The 22,015-nt window shown below is 43.3% G+C and overlaps 1 protein-coding gene and 1 long non-coding RNA gene across 2 annotated transcripts in view; one reads left to right on the forward strand and one right to left on the reverse strand.

Annotated features, from left to right (window-relative positions):
* LOC133168241 (uncharacterized) overlaps window positions 1-20,360 on the forward strand; it is a 39,169-nt gene extending 18,809 nt beyond the window's left edge. Inside the window, exon 4 of the long non-coding RNA XR_009718167.1 lies at window positions 20,237-20,360. This is a non-coding gene — a long non-coding RNA (uncharacterized LOC133168241). The remainder of the gene's footprint in view (window positions 1-20,236) is intronic.
* Window positions 20,179-21,995, reverse strand: LOC133168231 (fibroblast growth factor 1-like). Its single transcript, XM_061299659.1, has 3 exons — window positions 21,773-21,995; window positions 21,051-21,154; window positions 20,179-20,472 (listed from the first exon to the last, which is right to left on the reverse strand). The coding sequence occupies exons 1-3, from the start codon at window positions 21,993-21,995 to the stop codon at window positions 20,194-20,196; spliced, it is 606 nt and encodes a 201-aa protein (XP_061155643.1). The 3' UTR covers window positions 20,179-20,193.
* Window positions 21,996-22,015: the final 20 nt, after the last annotated feature.

Genomic DNA, 22,015 nt, shown 5'->3' on the forward strand with positions numbered 1-22,015 from the left:
TTTGAAATGTCTCTCATAATGTTAATAGCAATTAAACAGGTCAACTTTTCTTAGTTTTGAGTAGTTCCAGTGTTTAGTTACCACTGTGCTACCGTGCCGATTAGCACTATCACAATTGGGAGTTTCTCAGAATCTCGTTTCCGCAGCCCTTTTGGCAAATAAATCCCGCAAACTGTGCTCCGAAAAACAGTCATTTGAAATGTCAGTCCCTGTTTAAAGCACACCATGTTCCGCACAAAACTACCAATTAAAAAAGACAGGCCTATTTTGAAGAAAAAAAACAAAAAACATTCGCCAATGCCACATGCGCAAACAAACACCAAAAAGTTATTTACTGGCCCTGAGTTTGCAAGTTGGCTAAGTTTGCTTCCTCTAAATATTTGCGTTGTACAGGGACATTTAGCAATGTGTTCTGCCTTCTCTTGGATGTTAATCTTATCTCTATTAGTTCCTGGGTCAATTTCATTGGTTATTCTATTTCATTCATTTGATCTGAGAGCATCAATGTGGTTAAAATATTTCATATAAATGTCCAAAAATATTTTCTACATTTTTCTTCCTCCCCAAATATCATCACCTTGTTAAAGTAATGTCATATTTAGACATCAAAATAGATATGCTTATTTTCTTGTTGCCTGGAATAACATTCCTATATAATTATTTTCATCTAATGTTTATTGTTTGTGACATGTTGTAACCGACATGAGCACACAGTGGGATTACGCTAAAAGCAGCTCTGTCGTAAAGTCTTTCGTTTGCCCATTGTAAAAGAGGCGTATTTTGAGGCTAGGTAGCTTTAACTCCTCAAATATTGACTTCCTTCCTTTGCGGCCCGGCCCGCCTGCTCGGGAGGTGTGTTTGTGTGCTCTGGAGTTAGGCGAGGTGTGTAACGGGGGGTCCGAGTGTCCAAAGTCATCCAAATAAAAGAACTGCATGGCATTTGAATGCAACACAATGGGATTTTGTGCAGGCGAAGCGCTTATAATGAGTCAAAGAAATACTCACTCGAATGATGATGGAAAAAAAAATGAATCTACAAAGTGCCCTTCAAGTTAAATGTTCAACCTTTTGCTTCTTAATTGAGTTCCTAACGGAAATCATTATTGTTTGATCTTGTTTGACGTCCAAGAAACTAGAAATCTCTACTTTTGGGCCAACCACGACTCTTCCGCTTTCCTTATATTGCCGCCATGATGGGAAAACATTGAAAGCCAAATATATGTTGACGGGGAAGGGGTGGGGGGGATTTTTAGTAAGTGTGTGGGTTTATATTTAGAAGGACATGAATCAGCCATCTTTTCACTTCACCGCCACTGTTTGTTTCCAAACGCAGCCTGGATAGCCGTGACCGCTGAGGTCAGGCAGACTATATTTTCAAGCCTGTGACCTCCATGTTGACAAGCTTGTACCCGCCCGAAATGTTCTTACCAAAACGGTGCGTCGTCCTCAGCTGCCAATGTACTGCTTTCCCTGACCCCTGACCTGCCGCAGTGCTAACACTGCTAAAATAGCCAGTTATTGATTTCCATTATATTTGTTCTCACAAATAGCATTGTTTCGTAAGGACAGTAAAAACTTAATGTACCGTATTTTCCGGCCTATAAGGTGCACTGGACTGTAAGGCGCACCTTCAATGAATGGCCCATTTTAAAACTGTATCCTTATATAAGGCGCACCGGACTATAAGGCGCACCATTAATGCATCATGTCAGATTTTTAATCCAAATCAAATCATTCTCCATTTCATCTTTTTTATTTCAACTTCAGACAGAACAAATGACTTTATAATCATAAAATAATGATCCATAGTCTTTTTGAGTCATGATTCATAGTCTTCAGCGGGCCACTTATGATTGATTTCATGACACAATGCTTTGGGCCAGTTTAAATTTAGGAATTTGGTCCATATATAAGGCGCACCGGCCTTAGGTGCGCCTTATAGGGCGGAAAATACGGTACGTTATGATATATCATGCTGAGCTATCATCACACAATTTTGTTTATCGGCATCAAGGAAGTCCTCGTATTGTACAATCTTATAATAGTCCAAAGTAATAAAAACACAGCGACATGGCAATACAAACCTAGCTTGAGCAGTGTCAATAATAGAAGTATTGTATTTGACGACAACACACGCACGCTCAAACATACATGTGTTGGCGAGGCGTTTTCCACTGTCCAGCGTCCGCTTGATATTATGTTTAATTCAAGGCATGTAATTAGTGTGTAGCCAGGTCTGCTTCTGTCTGGGTCACTACTAGTAAATTGTGTTTTTGTGTCTGGCTGTGTGTGTCTTTGTGTGCTTGTGTGAGTGCGTTTGTTGAGTTTGATGTTAGACAGCAACACCGGACGGGCTGCGGCCTGCGCTACTCGGAGCTTGAACCACACAAACGCACGCACACACGCGGGAAGGGAAAATGAAAACACATTAGCGTTGGTTTGAGGCTTGTCATACATACAAGTACATAAATAGCAAAGTACAAGCGACAGGCCGCAAAATACACGGTCAAACTAATAACCGTGCCAAACGAAGAATTTTCGAGCAAAAATGTCTTTATTGTGTGTTTCGGATTTTTTCAATTCGTCTATGCGTGTGTGTGACAAAGTTGGAATGCTCAGAATGCCTGTGTCGCCGAGGGCCCGTGAGGCAACGGCCCTCGCGGCACGTCACGCTTTAGCGATCGGTTGCCCCCTAAAGGTCGGAGTGCAGTCGGGGTCTTGTCACTTCTCTGAAGAAAAGTTCAAGGGTCAACGTTCCTACCCTTAGCCCCGGCTGGGGGGCTACTTCCCACTCAGACCGTGAAGTTGTGTGTGTGTGGGGGTCGCCTTTGAGCAAAACATTTTTAGATGAAAAGAACTGAAAGGGATTTTGAGTTGTGGCATGAGGTCATGTGCTAGCCTTCAAGGCTTGTGCTTAAAAGTGACCCATTATCGACATAATTAAAAAACATTCCGTATGATTCTATTTTGTTTATTTTGACATTAAACTTGAACTGGAAGAGTTGTTGCTAAAATGTTGAGGAGGCTTTTACACACAGAATACACACACAACAATACTATATGTCTATAGTGGACACGAGCTCAAATCAGAAAGGAAGAAATAGAGTCAGGTACACTCGAAGAGCGATGAGAGCTGCTGAGATGAGGACTGCCTGTTCGCACCACTCAACTAAGCAAAATAAGATTTGACTGCACGTGCGTTCATTCGTTTTGACACATCGCAATAGGACAACGTGACTTGGGAGGAGGATGTGGCTCAAACGTGACTCCAGTGAGTCAGCGCCTCTTTTGTTGTGACCGACGATGAGGTGGCAAGTTTTCATACTGAGGGGGGAAAAAAAAATCAAGCCTCAGGATATGAATCAGAATCTGATTCAGTATGCATAGAGGAGACAATAAACGACTCGTGGTTATTTTTACATGACAATACTCAACTAAGATGATTCATTTCAGCTCTTGGAGGTCAATTTGAGATGATTACTGTGTAGTCTGATGACGTTTATGTCGGTCTTCCATTCTATTCCTGAAAAGCATTTGTTATATTTCCTCGTGACTATGAATTAGGTACACCAGCTTCAAATAACGACATCCTGTGTCGAAACTATCGACTTTCCAAAAAGCTAATAATGTCACTAATGCTGTCAAGGTATGAATTTACCAATGAGCTTCTTTTTCTGACCTGAAGCGTTGACATATGACCTCTCCTTTTCTCCGTCTCACGTCCGCATCCACATTTTCTTTAATTGAGGCCCCCTGGATTTTTAGCAGATTAGCCTGGGCTTTTCCCAGGTGAACGTGCGTGTGCGTGTTGAAGCAGAGAGGGGAAGTGAACTCTTTGATCAGGCTAATGAGCCGCCACCTCTTCCTCCAGGGCCTGCAGGGTTGCACGGACACCTGAAAAAACACACACCGAGACCATGCGTGGAGCGCCCACGCACAATGCGGCACACCCGCATCCTGCCGCCATTATCCCCCAGTCACCCCCTGCCAGTCACCTCTATCCAAGTGTCAGTCACACCCTCACTTCACCTCCAGTGCCCCCACTGCTAGCTAACAGCAGCCTAAAGCCTCACAATGGCCGAACCACCCACCTACTGTCCTGCCCCCCTGCCTATATCCCCTTTCTCACATGATGGTGCCAACCCTCGATTGCCAGGCCTTCATCTCGGTGCAATGAAGTCATACAAATGCAGGGTGGGAGGTGACCACCATGTCAAATTTCAATCTAAAAAAAAAATTAAAGCTAAAACAAATTATAAAAAAAACACACACACTAAAACACAGCAAGTTTAGTTTAAGAAAAAACAAACTCAAGCCTGGTCCCAATCAACACGTTTAATTTTCTTCAGTATGTGATACTTTGTGGCCAAAATGTCAATAATCAAAGTGTCATAGAGCAATTTAACTTTACTGCCTTTAGCTTTCAATCACAACCCCTTATTAACATTTCACCACAGGAAGTGTTGCCTTTAGTGGAAGTGACAAAGTGTAACTCATCAGCGATTGGATGGAAACACATACGTGGTGACGAATGGCAAAAAAAAAAAAACTCTTGAGTCTCTGCACAAAGGAGTTGTAAACAGTAGATAAGATAAAATAGTTGGTTCCTGTTTTCTTTCGCCTTTTATCTGTCTATTTACTGATATTTATTATTTCATTACTTGGTAGTCTAGTAGATCCTCATTTAATTGCTCAAAAATGGTCATAAAAAACGACTTGGCATTTCGTTTATTCTGGTTTTATAAGAAAGGTGATGCTTCAAGCATACAATTCTTTTCTAATGCATTATTTTAAGATTTGATTTTTGTATCAGTTTAGTTCAGTCAGTAGTTGATTTGCTTTTGGATTCTATGAGTCTTTATGTTTTTGCTTGATGACTTCACGTCAACACTATGGTAGCATGATGCTACCGCTATGCCGCAATTGCTTCCAGTCCATTTCTGGTTCTATGACATTCTTCCTTTTTGCCATCATTGGTATTGATGTTGTCACACCCACAAAAAAGCCTCAGAAAAAGCATTACACTTGATTTACTGCGTGGAGATGTTTACTAAGTAGTGGACGTCCTGTCTGGAAAGCATCACCGCCCGCCCGCCCGGCCCACCACCCCCGCCAATCACTGACAAACTCTCCAATATGTCCCTTGCATGCAAGGCCGCATCACACTCATCTGCATCATTTCAATCGCTTGTTATCACAGATGTCTCCATGTTATTTAGAGCTGTCGAGTGGAACAACACACTCTCATAAGCATGTTACTGGAAAGTCCAACCCGCCCAAAAGGTTTCAGAGGTGGAAGAAGAAATGTGTGATGATCCCAATCGAACCAGAAATTTCAAAAAGTCCAGCAAAAAGTTTATGACTGTTTTCCAAATTTAGTAATATGACTTTATTTGACTTTTAATGTTGATTGGTTATCTTCTCTTTAGTGCACTGTATAAAAAAAATGGAACCACTTGGAAGGTAACCAGGAACGGCTTGTGTCCCACTTTGGAAGTTCTACTGTAGTATGTTGATATTTTTCCCTTCACTCAACTAGCTCATACCATATTATAGCCTTGTGTGCGTGTGTGTGTGTGTGTGTGTGTGTGTGTGCATTGGGGAATGGTGGTGTCTCAGCACGCACACAGGATGTTTTCACAGTGATCACTTTGGACAGGGTGATTTACATCCTCTGAGACCGCGTTGAGAAGACACACACACACACACACACACACGGATGACTTCCTACCATCACATCACTTCAAGCACATTACATTGACTTCCATTCATTTCCTGAAGCCTTAACTCTAATCCTCACCTTAACCCAAGTTGAACTCCACCTAATATCAGGGCCTTGTCCGCTCATTCAGGCACACACGCATGCACACTGGAACTTCAAAGTCCAAAAAAGCGGAAGTGGTGGCTGGCAAGAAAACCGGTTGATGATCCAACCGGTTTAGCAGGCCTTGTGATAATGTTTGTGTAGTGAGTTCGTCCCACGAGTGTGTTTCACATCCTCGAGCCAGACTATGCTTCCGCTCGATTCTCCATGTGATGAGGCTGTTGGTCAAATGCTCCTGTCCAATTTCCACTTTGAAAATAGGAGCATATGAATTCATGAGGATAAGCGGTGTGGATAATGGATGGATGTCGAAATGTCTCAAATGTTATCATTGACTATAGGAACATCAAACATTCATTTGTTCCGTCGTCCATACATGGATGTTCTCCATCCCAGTTTAGACCCTTGATAGAACGTCCCCATTCTTCCCGTTGTTTTCTGGTGCAGGTGAAAAGGACCCTGGGAACAGTTGGATTCCTCTTTTCCAAGAGCGTCTCATTGCTCACGGTTCAAAACAGAACAAAGATCTTCTCTGTGTGGGAACGCTCGGGAGAAACCCAAGCCACACTGTAATGGCCCCGGTGTAACAAGTGAATCAACCGGATACGTATGTACTGTATACGTATGTACGTGGGAGATGAGACTCCCATTTGCTGGAGCCCAACTGTGAATTTGTGGCTCCTCTTGGGTCCCGGTTAGTTTTGGTTAAAAGAAAAAGTGCTAAGGTTCTCCTGTTTGGAAAAGGTGCCATAACATCACGAACCAGGATTGGCATCGACCTTGAAGTTGACCAATACCCAAAATGAGCTAACGTGGAATGTATTCGATTTTTCTTTCTGACCTGAAGTTTGCTCCAACTCTAAACCAAAACACTCAGCTTGTTGGTCGTAATTCTTCACCATCATCGACGTCGTTGAATGGTTGACTGACAGAAGGACAGTAGAAGTAGTGGCTGGAAACGCCGTTTCATAGACAGACAAAAGTACATCCGGGGGCCCAACAGTAGTCTGTTCGGAAGCTTTGCTGCTCCTCCAGGATGAAAAAGTAGCACAGGCGATGCGGTCTGGAATGGCTATTTTGCAACAGTGAAATAGCAGACTATGGTCTACAAGGAAAACTGGGAAGACGCTAAGAGCGTCTACCTGCAATATATGATGCACTTTTATGATGGCAAGTTAACAAACTTGACTGGAAAGCGGTAGAGAATGACGGATGAGGATACTTCCTTCAAGAGAAAGGTTTTCTCATCACCTCGGGGTTTGGCAGGAGAGCGAGAAGTCAAAAGCCAGGCTGACTCCCAGCCAGCGTGTCAAAGCTTTGTATTCTTTCGTGACGAGCCCTCGCATCCCAGATCATGTGTTTGAAAGAAAGCAGATGTTTGGAGCAAAGCGGATTCATGGCTTCAACAGGTGGCCAGAGACATGCCTGTGCGTTTATCACAGGGTGGGACAAACATATGGACCAAAACAGGCCTTTAAGACTTGAGGCAAACTTGTCTCTTAGATATCAGAACATCTTAGCGTTAACGGGTATCGTGCTACCGTAGGAACACCGCGTTCTTTATCTGCTCGAAAGACGCCAACCGTCTGAGAGGCAGCTCAGAACATCTGCCAACCTGACTCTGGCGACGGCCGAGAGGATGTTTGAAGCTCTTCTGCTGAAGTCATTAGCAGCTTTCTCGACACAAACGTTCCAGCTGCATCGTACGAGCGGCGCAGGTCAGAAATCTGGAGTTTCAGATTGGGACGCAAAGATTTCGGGATCTTTATGGACAACCGTGACTTGGTACCGACGTGGTAGAGCAGCGACAGGAAGAAGCAATACAATTGTCTCGTAACAATTTGACAGTCCATTGACAAAGAGAGACAATTAACAATCCTCTGAAGAAAACGACACAAGTGGACACGCACACTCAGTTAATACATAAATTATGGAAGGTGCACTTCCTTCCATAAACATCAGCTTGAGTGCAGCAGGCTAAAGCCACAAACCCTTTTCCATAAAAGATTTACCTAAGGGAGAAAAAAGCCCAAATTCCTGCACAGCAGCCAGACAGAGTTCACAGTTAGTTGTCGTATGTCTTTTTGGGTTGAGCAGCAAAATATCCGACAATCAAATATTTCAAATAAATTGTGTGTGAAAATCTTTCACACAATGTTTTCCATTTCCATCGTCTTGAATGGATCACTCCAGAGTTGCTGTGAGTTCATGTTTATATTACATTTTAGTTCCACCCAGTTTCTTTGCCTCAATCTACATTTCTAGCGTGCTTTGCATTAGCAGTTGATCACCTGTTGACTTCCACCACCAGCGATGGCCTCTATGTTTCAATGGACCAAAACTGATCATAAAAAAAAAATCATACTAGAAAAATAGCTGCCTTACTGCACGTGCAAGTGAAATCAGTGAAGACCTTCACCCAATCTAAAACTGACCGAAGGCAAAGAAGGGGTCGTGATCCACAAATGAAGGTTACATGTCCGGATGTGCGACGGAAGCTGCGCAAGCAAAAGTGGAAATAGCAGCAAAGTAGATGAGTGGAAAGCAAAGCTCAGAGGCGAATCAAGCAGTCGTCCGGTGATCATTTTACAGGCTGAGAGGAAGTGTTCATGCGGAGGGAAAGGAGCCAGACAAATGAGTTGAATGAGGCCTAAGTGGGCGGTAGAGCTGGCCCATTACTCCAAGCCGTGGAATATAGTTTCAGCCCTCAATCTACTATTTACTTCCAAATTAACAAAAAAATCCCTTAGGAAGAGTAATAATAGTAATTTTTGCAGCACTACAAAGCTTCACTTGCCCCATAGCTTGTGCAAACAAAATGCTGTAAGAAACAAAAATATTTTCATGTACCGTATTTTCCGGACTATAAGGCGCACCGGACTATAAGGCGCACCTTCAATGAATGGCCCATTTAAAACTTAATCCTTATATAAGGCGCACCGGACTATAAAGCGCACTATTAATGCATCATGTCAGATTTTTAATCCAAATCAAATCCTTCTCCATTTTATCTTTTTTATTTCAACTTCAGATGCAACAAATGACTTTATAATCACAAAATAATGATCCATAGTCTTTTTGATTCATGATTCGTAGTCTTCAGCAGGCCACTTATGCTTGATTTCATGACACAATGCTTTGGGCCAGTTTGAATTTAGGAATTTAGTCCATATATAAGGCGCACTGGACTATAAGGCGCACTGTCGGCTTTTGAGAAGATTCTAGGTTTTTAGGTGCGCCTTGTAATCCGGAAAATACGGTACTCCTAAATAAATATTGAATCGTCCATCATTGCTTACAACACATCTGGACAAGATGCTCCCACTTGTTCTCGCCATAAAGGTGTCATGTGCTGACATGACACTTATGGTCAATAAAATCCACAATGTTTGGACTGTTAATTCCGGATGTTGATCAGTCGGGATTATATATATTATTTGGAAACACAAGAAGAAGAATATGACCCAGATGCTCATTGGTTGATGAATCTCTCACCCGCCACCTTTTTGCACATCAGGGATACATGCATCCACATTCCAAATGTCACTTTCCTTTTTTTTCTTCCCCCCTCCTTGTCAGCATTGACACCGTTGCACATTTCGACACTTCTTCAGAATTCTCCAAAGTGTTTTTAATCCTTGAGGTCTCATGCAGCCCTCATACAAAGTTCAACATCAGAGCAAAAGCCAACGAGGTGTGCGGGAGATGACAAAGAACCTCAAAATGTTGAGCCACGCTTAGCTGTGGAGCAGGTTCAAAACACTTTGGCTGAGTCCCCCGAGGGCTCAAATGCTTGCCTCCGTGGTTTACCAGTCCAGTCCCTCAGATTTCTCACGTTCTGTCACGATTTTCTACTGACGAAAGGTTTACAGCCTTGGAGGAGTTGAATGGAGATCTCCAACCGGGCCAGTCGGAGTCAGCGTGGGGGTGGCACCTATTGCTTTGCAAAGATTTCTTTATTTGTCTCTAAATAGTTTTTTTTTTCTACCAATCTTCCTTTTGAGATATTTTCATAGTTTGTTTTTAGTTTGACCTATAAAAACTATTACGGCTTTTACCATATGCTGTCGTTTATAGTTTTGAAAAAAAATCCACCTGTTGCTGAAGCCAACCACTAATAATAAAGATATTAAATATATGACTATAATACATATTATATTTAGGGGTGTTGGATATCCCTTTCCCCCCAGACACTATCAATACGAGTATCAACTTTTTAGTAGCCACCGATACCATGCACCGACACCACTAATACTTTTATCCATAAATCCCCCCCCCCAAAACATTGACACATAATTTAAGGTCTGCTTACTGGCGCACAGTAGTACGGTGAAAGTCCCAAAAGTCAAAGGAAAAAAGTTGCAAATCGCATTTAGTGTATGTGAATCCATGAGTATGGCTGTGCGTGTGTGTTTTGTGGGGTCCTGCGAGCAAGGCCCCCCCCCGCCCGCCCGGTATCCAGCGGAGGAATGCAGCGCTCTCTTGAAAAGTAGTTATCAGCTAATGAGAATTCCACTCGGAGCAGGAAGGAAGGGCTTAGAATGCGTGTCCCTCAGCGAATTGGGGCGAATGTTAATCACGATGCACGCGCACATACAGATTCGTGCGTGCAGGGATGTGCGGTGCTTGACTTGGTATGAATATAAAAATAAATATATGTTTGCCTGAAACCAATAGTAACTATCCTAAAGCGATTGATGAAAGTCGTTAAGTCAAGCTGCCACTCTATTTGAGGTGCTCCACTCTTCCACCTCGTCCGAGTTCTGAAAGCCAAAGGAGATAAATGCAGCGATTTAGCTACCCTCGCCCCCAGCCAGCCTGTCCCTCAGCTTTCTCCTTGAGTTTTTTCATAAGCTATTATTTATGTCTGACAGACCTCCTCCAGACAAATGGCTGCCATATGGAGAAGAAGACAGCGAGGTAAACGGGGACGCAAGGGCAGGAAGGAAAGAAAGAAAACTGGTCGTCGTCGTCTGGCGAATTGTTGCGAGATGCTTTCAGGCGCCGTGCGAGCTGTGTCAGAATGACCTACTGGTGTGCGTCAATGGAGATATCATTATTGTCTTCTTGGGAAGAGCTACGGCTCCTGTGGGCTGTCAGCCGCCACTTTTCGGCATCTCTGCAGCCCACGGGAACACATGATCCTGCTTAAGCGTGTCCTATGCGCCGTACATTGAGTCCAACGTTCACTGCATCATCTTGAGACGGCCTTCTTAAAATCGGAAATTCTTCAATGGGTGAAGGAAAATCTTTTTTTTTTTTTTACCATAAGTGGTGCCTTGACTCAAACTTCAAATTGTTTAAAGCTTTGCAAAATAATAATACCCAACTGCAAATTACAATAAATAAAATTGTCTCCGATAATCACAACTGAGCTTGTCATTAGGTAAAGGCGGATTTTATTTGTTTTGTGCTAGAATATACGTCGACGTGATATTTTGATAGGTTGACTGCATGTTTTTGAATCGGGCTCTCGAAAATAAGACATTGGGTGCGTGGGATGATGCATTGAAGATGAGCGTAAACTGATATTTTGGTAACTTTCTCAGCTTGCAAGAATTGCAAAGAAAACAGGGCATCAAGGGAGTCTTTAGCATCTCCAATGTCCCCTGAAGTCCAGATGTTCTGTCCGGCCTCACTATCTTGACAAAACAATGACAATACATGTGGAAATGTTGGAGCGGCCAATGCATCATCTCTAATCGTGGTTAAAGACGTGTAACACAAGATCATCTTTAATACTGCACAGGGACCATATGTGCGTCGGTGGGAGATGCTGTTTTGGTTAGCAACAGGGTTTGGACTGGCCAGATTATTCTTCTGCTCTCATGCAAGACTTTCCAGCACTCGTCCATTTTTTTTTTTCTTCTCCTCGTAAGCCTCTGACCTCCCTCCCTAATCTGGAAGCATCCACGCAAGGGTGGTGTTTATTTTTCTGGGGATACTGTAGATCCCCCCCTAAATGTTATTCTTTTCAAATCCAGCCACTTGTTCTTCACGGGCTCTCGAGAGTCAAGTCTTCCTGTCAGAATAAAAGTGTCTCTTATGTTTAGTCCCTCAGGGAGCAGCTGGCCGGCCAGCTAATCCTCCACAGGGCCTTCTCCGCCTCCTCCACCTCCTCCTTCCTCAATCTCCCTTCCTGCCTTCCTTCCTCTCCCCATGTCTTGTGTAATAGCTCCCTTGTTCCCGCTGGACAAAACAGCACCTTTGTGGCCTCTTTCTCCGCAGCTCTCTAACCCCCTTCACACACCAGCTCGGTCTGTCCCTCAAGTCGGAACCATGAAACTCTTTTTAAAAAAAGCAAGAGTAGGGAGATTGTAAACAGCAGGGTTTTGGGCCGGGCCGGGCCGGGCCGGGCCGGGCTCAGAGTCCAGCCGAGCAGAGAGGCAGGCCTTTGTTATGAACGGGATTAGTTGGTGAGGTCTGGGGAAGGTTGCCACCTCCAACACCACATAGCTACACCACCCACACTAGCGCCACCTACTTTAATTCGCACCATACTCACTTCCCACACTCGTGAAAAACGAAGCAAACGCACACTGCTTGCTCATATATGCCGTTTCAGGCTGCAGCTCTGAAATGGAAAGAAGAAGAATGTATTTGTTATGAATATTTTTCCGCACTGTTCTTTTGGTGCCTTAAAAGCACATGTGGGAAGTATTGCCATCACTCCAACACCTGAAGGGAGTCCGAGAATGACAAAAGGTGCTGCAGGTTCGGCTTGGCTCCTTGATGAGCGCTATCAAATGCCTTTTGGAGGCCTTTTCTCACAGGCGTCATCCGTGGCTGAACTTTCCATTCGCCAGCAGCCTCTCTCTGTCTCCTGTGGTGTGTTTGCATGCTTTGAACATATCAAACTGGTCCTTTGAACACGGCAGTCATAAAAAAAAACTTGTCACTTTATACAATAGCTCTCTTGCTGCTATCCAAAACGCCAGACGGACGTGACCACACCTCTTCAAGATGTCCATAGTGACCAACAGATGGAGGTGGTCTGCTTTGGTAGGGGCCCCTTTACACAAGATGGTTTTCATCACAAATGGAGATTTAAAAAAAAAGTGGCGGCCATGTTGGTAGGGGTGACTTTTCCATCAAATGCATGGAATACATGGCGGCCATCATAGCAGGGGCGGACGTACCGCCAAAGGTGATGATGTAAAGAGTGTTTTTAAAATTCCCTGAAGTCTTTTGCACATCCTTTAGTGCTCCATTATGGCCGGTCTCCCTCATCCACTAGGGTACCCCCCCGACCGAAGACTCGCGGATGTGGCACAAAAGCCATCACGGATTTTTGCGCCTGGCTGATCGCTCTCTTTCATCCGCTCAAGCTTGATTCACATTGTCCGTGATATGATGTCACGTCATATTTATTCACATGGAGGCAGTTTGGCATTTTTATGAACAAGCGTGCCGATGGTGGATGTTGTGCCAACACTATTAGTATGATCCTCAGGTGTTACCAGGGAAACAAGGCTATATTTAGTCATACGCTGACACTCTCTCTCTCACGCACCGATAAATGCATGCCGTTGTGGTTCCTCACTTCCTCTTGAATACGATATTCCATTCACTGATTTTTGTGTCAGGATTGATGTATTGCGGTAGATGACGCAAGCACTTTTGAGGGTAACCCCGACCGATCCGGAAGCACACAAAGGCCACATGAGAACGAGTAGGAGAAGGTCGGAACCTTCTCGGTGTCGTGTGACGGTGCCTTCCGCCCACCATCTGATCCAGTGATGCTATAAATAGCGCGGGGGGATCCATTTATAGCTCAATGCCACATTGTGATGCCGAGCGGACGACATGTCTCAGTCAATGGCGCTGCTGGAAAATGCGATTATGTCGTTCTCTGAAAGGGTTCATGTGTGTTGTTGGTTCACCTTGGATGTTAACACAAGCTTTGTTTGGTTTTATTTTGGATCAGAGTCAAATTAGGAATCAAATGGATGGGTGGATAGGATTTCTGCCCAACCCCTCCCTGTAAGCTAACATGCAAGGGTAAATAGTCATTGTTTTCTTGGCGTAAGCAAAATAATGATGATGCAAATCCTATTAGTCTTTCTATTGTCCTAGCGGGCCTAGTTGGCTGATTGCTCATTTTCCCAGTGTTAACGAGTGGAAAATGCCATGGCCTCTTCCCACTCTGTGCCCTTATGGCCCATGATGACGTGTGTTGTGTGCTTTGATGCATATTTTTCTGTGCATCAACACGTGGGAATTATAGCGAGCTTCCTTTTACAGCTTCATTGCAAAATGAAACAACACACTTAGCGTGTTTTGTGCCGCTTCCTGTGCAGACATTTAGACTACCTGGGACTGTGTGTGTGTGTGTGTGTGTATAGACGTATTTGTGTGTGAGCGTGAGAGCGATATTGCATCCTTGTAGTTCACTGCAACACAAACTGGTACATTGTCATCTCATATCAGATATGATGCCATATCCCCCCCCCCCCCCCCCATTTAAAATAGTTCTCTAGTGTCTTAAAAGTCTTTTTTTATCTCATGCAAATGAGCCCGCCCCTTACTGCTGAACCAATGCAGAGTAAGGGGGCGTTACCATGGCGATGTTGCTACAACGCAAGCAGGTACTAGTGTGGTAGTTCCGATTGTAAAGAAAACAGGTCATAATAGGTGGATTGTATTTTCAAATTTGGAGGCAGCATTTCATCAGCATTTTCATAGATTGCACTCCAGCCTTGCTGAACCCATGCGTATTATGGTTTATCGTTCCCAGCCAGACTGGCTCAGCACTTGATGACGTGCATATTTTCCTGCCATTGTTTTTCCTCCAAGCACTTATCGTACACAATTCACTCAGGGTGATGAATTATCCTATGAACTTGTATTTGTGTTTCTATTTCCACCCAGTCGTGACGTTAATCCTGGTTATTTTGGGGATTTGTATTGTCCACTGAAGGTTAAGAATAGCTTTTTTGTTCCATGATAGAAGCGTGTTTCCATTTTTTTGTTTTCTGTTTTCCAAGCATAATGACTCTCAGCTATAGATGTTATTTTTGTAATTTTGCAACATTTTTCCTGTCAGATTGCTTCATTCTGTCCTTCATTTTGTAATATTGTCATATTTTTCCAATGAAATTGAAACCTTATCTTCAAAGTTCTGACTTTATCATGAGTAGAGAAGTGAGTGGACTGTCAGTCCTGATAATGCGCGTGTGTCCGTCCTGCGTGAGTAATAAAAGCCAGCGGCGCGTTTATTTCCTCAACCTGACCTCCTTTCGCAGAGCAGGCCTAACTGGATTAAAACACCCTCCGCAGCGAAGGTCTGTTTTTAACGCCTGCCATGTTAAGTGTGTGTCGTTATGTGACTGACGGCCACAGCTTGACTCTGTGCGAGTGTGTGTGTGTGTGTGTTGTCACAGGAAGTCAACATGGTCTATGATGTCATCCGCTGCCCTTTATTTGGCTTATCTTTCTTTTGGCTTTATCTTTTTTTTTCTTCCGCTCTCCAGTCTGTCATCCCTTCCTCAACCCCCACCTGCTCTCTCCCCATTGCCACCCCGCCTCCTCCTCCTCTTCCTTCTTGCAGACCTCCACCCCCACTCTTTGGGCCCACAGGAGATGATAAAGTGATGTCATACCTCCGCTTCCTGGGGTTGTGAGTAACTGGACACGGTGGGCCTTGGTCATCTCGGCCACGGTAGGGTACGTGTGCGTGTGCATGTGTAAAATTAGTGTTGCCAGTCCAGCTGAACTGAAGAAGTAGGTCAGGGTCAAGGGTGACAGATGAAAATGCAAAAAAGTAATAAGCACAATAGAATATTGAGAACCCTTATTAGAGCTTTACAAAATGCATTAAATAGATGGAATAGTAAATAGATGAGACAAACAAGCATCCGTCATTTGTCTTCCCAGGAGTTAGGAGCACACACACACACACACACACACACACACACACACACACACACACACACACACACACACACACACACACACACACACACTTGTTATGTGGGCTCCACCTCACCACCATCTGCAACCACACTGCCTCGCTTTCCTCAGGCATTGGCAAGCCAATCGCTCGTACTCCAAAATAAAGCACACGCATTTTTACCGAACCACGAGGCACATTTTTTTTTAAATTTTTCATTTTAAACCCCAAGGTTCTTTTGAATTTGGACCTCTGCTTCAATGATCTCAGTATTTGGAGCATCTGTTCTTCACTTAATAAATAGTGTGAGGACGTTATTATTTTTTTGGCCATCTAACAGTACAGACATGGCGGCGTTCATTTTTAGTCAAATTACACACACTGAATTTGTGGGAGGGGAGAACGGGCAGGAGAAAATAACTAAACCCCTGCCGAAAAAAAAAAAAAAAAGGGGGGAGGACAGATTTCCTGGTCCCGTCAGTGGCGTAAGACCCCGGCGGCAGCACCGAGCCGTAAAATAACATTGAGAGTGTGCCCGGAGCGCTTCCTTTGGAAATGAGACAGAAAAGCATGGCGGTGGGTGCTGCTGCAGCACTTTGAAGCGAGGGAGCTGTCCCCCTCCGACAAGAATAGAGTGGCGTTCAGCATGGATGCCCCACTTGAAAGGAGCCAGGAGCAGTTGTTTTAAACTCGTCCGCTCGCCTCGGCCCGGCCTGGCCCGAGTCGGCCGACTTGCTGTGTGGAAGTTCAAAACAACCGGACGATTTTTTTTTTTTTTACATAATCTGAAGCTACTCTTGATTAGTTTCCGTACGAGCACAAGTAGTTATTTGAGTGCTTGTCAATACTAAATATTGATTAATTTTCAAGTTACTGCCTTCTTTTTAATTCATCTGATTAGTCACGGGCAATGTTGGGGCTGCTGTTTTGGTTAGCAACAGAGTTCAAACGCTAATTACTTCAACGCATAAGATCGCTTTTTTCTGCAACGTGGTAGGGGCTGCTGTTCTGTTAGCAACAAGGCTCAAATGAGTTCCAAATTCAAATGACCACATAGCGTAAGATGATTTTGAAAAGTCATCCTCCACTTGGATTCATCTCACAGACTATTTACTTACCCTTGTAGGTGCTGCTGTTTTTCTCTGCAACAGGCTTATTTCACTTATTATTGACCGTGTGTGAACCATGGCGTTGATAAACCGAGAAAATAGGGAGTGGTCCATTTGGATAGAAAGGTTTATTAGTCTGCGTGTGTGTGCTGTTTGAGGAAATGTACTGTAAGCACCGCTTGTATCACTTCCTGATGTTCTTTTGTCACCTCCTCCCCTCCAGACAATGGAGCACTTCAAAAGGTTTGCATTAGACATTCCTCTCGACAATTATAGTTGCTTCTCGAGTCAACACGCACACACACGAGGATGTGGCCTAAAACGAGCCAGGAAGTAAAGCTATAAAAAAAGGTGGGAGCAGTGACATGGTCAGGGCCACAGTCAAACAGTTGCGGCCGATCCGGGACGCGTGGAATGAGAGCTATTTGCTTTAAATAGCCCCGTTTAGTGATCTATGTTTCCTTTTGCTTTTCATGTTGTCAATGACAGGAAAGTGGAAATGGAAGAGATAAGAGGTTCAAGTCAGACGTGTCTTTCCCAGAAAGGAGACGCTGGGGAAAAAAGGGGGCGTCGTGGCTTTGCTTACGCACTGGCCGGCCAAAATAGGACTTGTTCCATGGAAAGGGAATTTGGCTTTTTTTGCATCATATCCTGTCGAAAAATGGCCTCGTCACAGGCTCAATTGTGTTTGACAAGATGACTCTTCTGTCTTTTTGTGCATGACGTTGTGTACACGCTTATGCAAGCCATGTCACATACCTTAGCGGGTAACCGAAGTAGCTGCTCAAAATAGACCCTAACTTACATGGGATTTTTTTTTTCCTGCTTCTCACTGAAGACAAATAATGGTAATAATATAGTAGGGTATAATAAAATAAAATAAAATACTGTGTATCATACAATATGTATATTTAATGACAAATAACTAATGGGAAAATGTCAACACCAAACTATGTTAACCTGAATCCGTTTTGGTCACACCAAACTGCATTTTATTTGAAATATCTGGGTATACGAAACTAACCGGATTGGTTACGTAATTGATTAGAGGTTTGACCAAAATGTTGTTCCTATTTTCAGCAGTACCGCAGGGCTCGCAAAGCTGTTCTAGATGGTTAAGGGAATACAATGGACGCTCAAATCTCGCGTTGTTTTTGGCCTACTTTTCCTTTATTTTGCTTGGTGCAGCCAAGCCTCAGCTCGGATACCCATTTTATGCCATTGCGGCATCAACCCGTGTTCTGCTGCTCATTTTCCCAAAGAAAAAAACTCTCATCGGGTTTATAGACTCCCACAATGCTTTGCTCGCATGACCTCCGAATCACAAGGAGGCAACTTGTCGATTGTGTCATTACTCACGCACTCTAAAATGGAGAACCATATTGATGTTGAATCATACCTGGCCCTGGTTGTCTTCCTCGTCTCTTCAGACCTCACGACTCGCCAATCAAAAGCTCTGAGTCAGCATTTTTTGGGGTTGAGGATCAGCTGTCGGATACGCAGCCCTCTGTTTCCGCTAGTGTGTACGTGTGTGTGCCTGCAGAGAACAGAGTGACCTTTTTAATCCCCATCACTAATCAGGTCATTATGCGTCCACAATGTGATTCTGTGGCAAATGATCTGATTTACCCGAATACAACATTGCTTTTGTAGTGTTTGGAATTTATAATGGGCTTTAGTTACAGTTTGTCATTCTATTTTTAATATCCATTCCTTTTCTATATTATGGTCACGGGGGAGCTGGAAGCTATACCCAGATGACTTTTTGTGAAAGTCTGGGGGCACCCTATACTGCTTGCCAGCCACTTGCATAAAGACAATAAATTTGTATCCTTTCGATGTGTTTGCACGGCTCCTACTCTAATCCACATTTCTTTTCTTCTGCAGCCTACTTATTCATTTTACAATCAACAAAAACAGTTTCTGTGGTTGAACATGTTGAACATTTACAACCCCAGATAAATGTCCTAGTACACTGTGAAGTTTGTGTTCATATTTATGATGGTAGCGGCTGAAAAAATATGAACACAATAAGTAGTACATTGAAATATAGACATTTAAATGTGCACGGAAAATACATTTTCTAAAAGACTAACTGAGAGGAGAGGCGGATGAATTGCAAAGGGGATGAGGAGCAAAGCAAAAAGACAGACGTTGGAGGAGATGCAGGCAGGAAGGGCAAATAAAGAAAGATGGAAATGAGGAAAGAGAGAGGAGTAACAGATGAGTGAATGTCCGTGTGTGTGTGTGTGTGTGTGTTAGAGGTTCTTGGCTGCTGTCAGGCTTCGGGACTCCCAGAGGAAGCCGGCCCTTGTTCAGTTTACAGTGTATGATTCCCTTCCTGCCCCGCGCAGACCCACAGGCCAACGGCCAACCAACACTTTGTGTGTGTGTTTGTGTGTCTGTGTGTGAGGGAGAGCAAGAGTGAATGTGCGTGTGTATGTATGTGTATTGCAGTCCTGTTCCAATGCTTGTGTGACAAAAGCCGTCAACTGTTTTTTCCATCTTTGTCGGGGCATTTTGGCTGGTTAGGCGCTACGATGTGTGCGTGAGTGCGCTTGTGTGTCTTCTCAGAGAGAGGTCACAGGTTGCGTAACACGGTTAGTCGCAAGGATTGGCACATTTCGATGTTGCTTGATGACCATAGGATAAAAAAATAAATTAAAAAAAGAGTGGCATTGGCAGATGGCCAATCGAATGCACAAGGGGCGCTGCCCCACCATGCATGGTGGCCACCACAAATTCTTCTCGGTCAGGACGATCCGAGGTTGTTGTCTTTGTTTGAGCTGCAGTCATCTGCACTGACTTTAGCCTTCATTGAATCATCAAATCTCCTGACAGGAACTCACTCATTTGAGCTGTGTTAAACTGCACGAGAATGAAATCGACATTGTTTTGTATGCATCCTTCTTTGCATGAGTTCCAAATGACTCTACCTGTGCAAACTTCTAGTTTTAAACCCCAAATTCTAGCCAAGTGCTTGACTACAGGGGAAGTTCATCTGAGTTGAAATTTAGATCTGTGCTCCCCTCTTGTGGCTACATGTAAAATGCAACAATAAGAAACGTGTCCTGACATGTTAGAAAAGGGAGCAGACACCTTTTGACAATATAACACCCAAGAGCGTAATTATTTATTCACCGTATAAAATACAAGGTGAAAGTTAATCATATTAACATTTTGTGAGTATAAATCATTTTCAGAAAAATAAAAATATTAAAAAATAATTAATATTGTTATGCATTATTTTTAAAAATGGACTCATCCTAACAAATGTTGCTTTTTATAGTGTCACAGACAATGTCACATTTTTTGGAGGTGGGTGGGGGGGTGGGGGGGGGTTGCTATTGTGCTCCAGGTTTCATGTTTTATGATTTATTTATTCTTTTTTTTTTTTTTTTTTTTGGCAAGGCAACGTCGCAAGCGTCTGGCTGATCCTGTGGTTGAGTTTCACCTGCGCCATAACGCCCGTCCGCCGACCTTGGCAGGAAGAAGACGGCCTTCTGTGTCAGATCCGCCTTGGGGCCCGCTTTAGGTTTTCCGTTCTTCTTGAGCGCCACGTACCATTCGTATTTTCGCGACCGATATGTATTGTAGTGGTTCTCCTCGTATTTCTCCAGAAAGTAACACTCATCGTTGAGCGTCAGCTGCAACACAGAGGAGGATACAACTTATCCGTCATGATAGCATGTCGTAACTTAGCTACAATTGTGAATTCCATGGAAAGCCTTCCAAAATAGCTTTAGATTGGCCAATCCTAGTCAACTGATCTTTGTGATCATTTATATATTCATATCTTTACATTAGTTTTTACACAGTGGAACTGTCCTTTTTTTTTTTTTTAAATATATATGATATTAATCACAATATAAGTTATTTAACTGGTTCTTTTATCACAAACAAGATATTTTGGTTGAATTACCTGACATGTTTCGGCTTCCGCCTTCATCAGTGTTGGAAGTACAAGCCGAAACATAATTCAACCTAAATATCTTGTTTGTGATCAAAGAACCAGTTAAATAATTCATCCATCCATCCATTTTCTGACCCGCTTAGTCCCCACGGGGGTCGCGGGAGTGCTGGAGCCTATCCCAGCCAGTTAAATAATTGACAAGTGAAAACAAAATGAACATAGTACAACGGCAATATAAATTAATTTGAAAGATTACAAAATAATTGCAATTTTTGATAGTGTTATTTAACTTGAGTTGGAGTTGAAACTTACTGATCCATAGAGGCGTCCTTTCTTGTTCATGGCCAGGTACTTTGTGGTGTGCTCACCCATCACCACGACCTCGCCCACATTTGTAGCCTGCAGCCTCAGGATGTCTACGTAGCACATTTTGCATATTTTGTTAAATAAATAAAACATAAATCTTCAATATACAGTGATGCCTTGACTTGGTAGCGTCATTCAAAAGCCTCAGTTAAATTATTTATTTGTAATCAAGAAGTAGCGTTGAGTTTCAGAAAGGCTGATAACGCCTTTTTAGAAAAATAAAAATTATTACCGTATTTTCCGGCCTATAAGGCGCACCGGCCTATAAGGCGCACCTTCAATGAATGGCCCATTTTAAAACTTTATCCTTATATAAGGCGCACCGGACTATAAGGCGCACCATTAATGCATCATGTCAGATTTTTAATCCAAATCAAATCATTCTCCATTTTATCTTTTTTATTTCAACTTCAGACGGAAACAAATTACTTTATAATCATAAAATAATGATCCTTAGTCTTTTTGAGTCATGATCCATAGTCTTCAGCGGGCCACTTATGATTGATTTCATGACACAATGCTTTGGGCCAGTTTAAATTTAGGAATTTGGTCCATATATAAGGCGCACCAGGCTATAAGGCGCACTGTTGGTTTTTGAGAAAAATTTAGGTTTTTAGGTGCGCCTTATAGGGCGGAAAATACGGTATATTGCATAAAAACGTACTTACCATAGAGGTCATTTTCCAGCAGACCACCATTGACAGTCCCATCCGGCAGAATCCTCAGATGGTGGCCCCCATTGCAAGAGTACAGCCGGGTGAGAGTGCGAGACTCATGCCGGGACAAGTTACCCAGCGAGTTGCTCGGCAGCGTCATTACATCTCCTTCAGACATCCTCCCGAGGCTTCGAGCTTTGTGATGTGAAGCAGACGCGCTGCCTTCTCCGCTCATGTTACCTGAAGAATGTTTGA

This window comes from Syngnathus typhle, linkage group LG15, assembly GCF_033458585.1.
Source record: "Syngnathus typhle isolate RoL2023-S1 ecotype Sweden linkage group LG15, RoL_Styp_1.0, whole genome shotgun sequence".
NCBI lineage: Eukaryota > Metazoa > Chordata > Actinopteri > Syngnathiformes > Syngnathidae > Syngnathus > Syngnathus typhle.

Excerpts from the sequence above, each read along its gene's own strand:
- LOC133168231 (XM_061299659.1), bottom strand. The coding sequence starts at position 21,995 with ATGAGCGGAGAAGGCAGCGCGTCTGCTTCACATCACAAAGCTCGAAGC. Across the intron at positions 21,155-21,772 it reads GCTGGAAAATGACCTCTATG|ACATCCTGAGGCTGCAGGCT; the intron begins GTAAGTACGTTT and ends TGTGCTACGTAG. Across the intron at positions 20,473-21,050 it reads AAGGACGCCTCTATGGATCA|CTGACGCTCAACGATGAGTG; the intron begins GTAAGTTTCAAC and ends TCTGTGTTGCAG.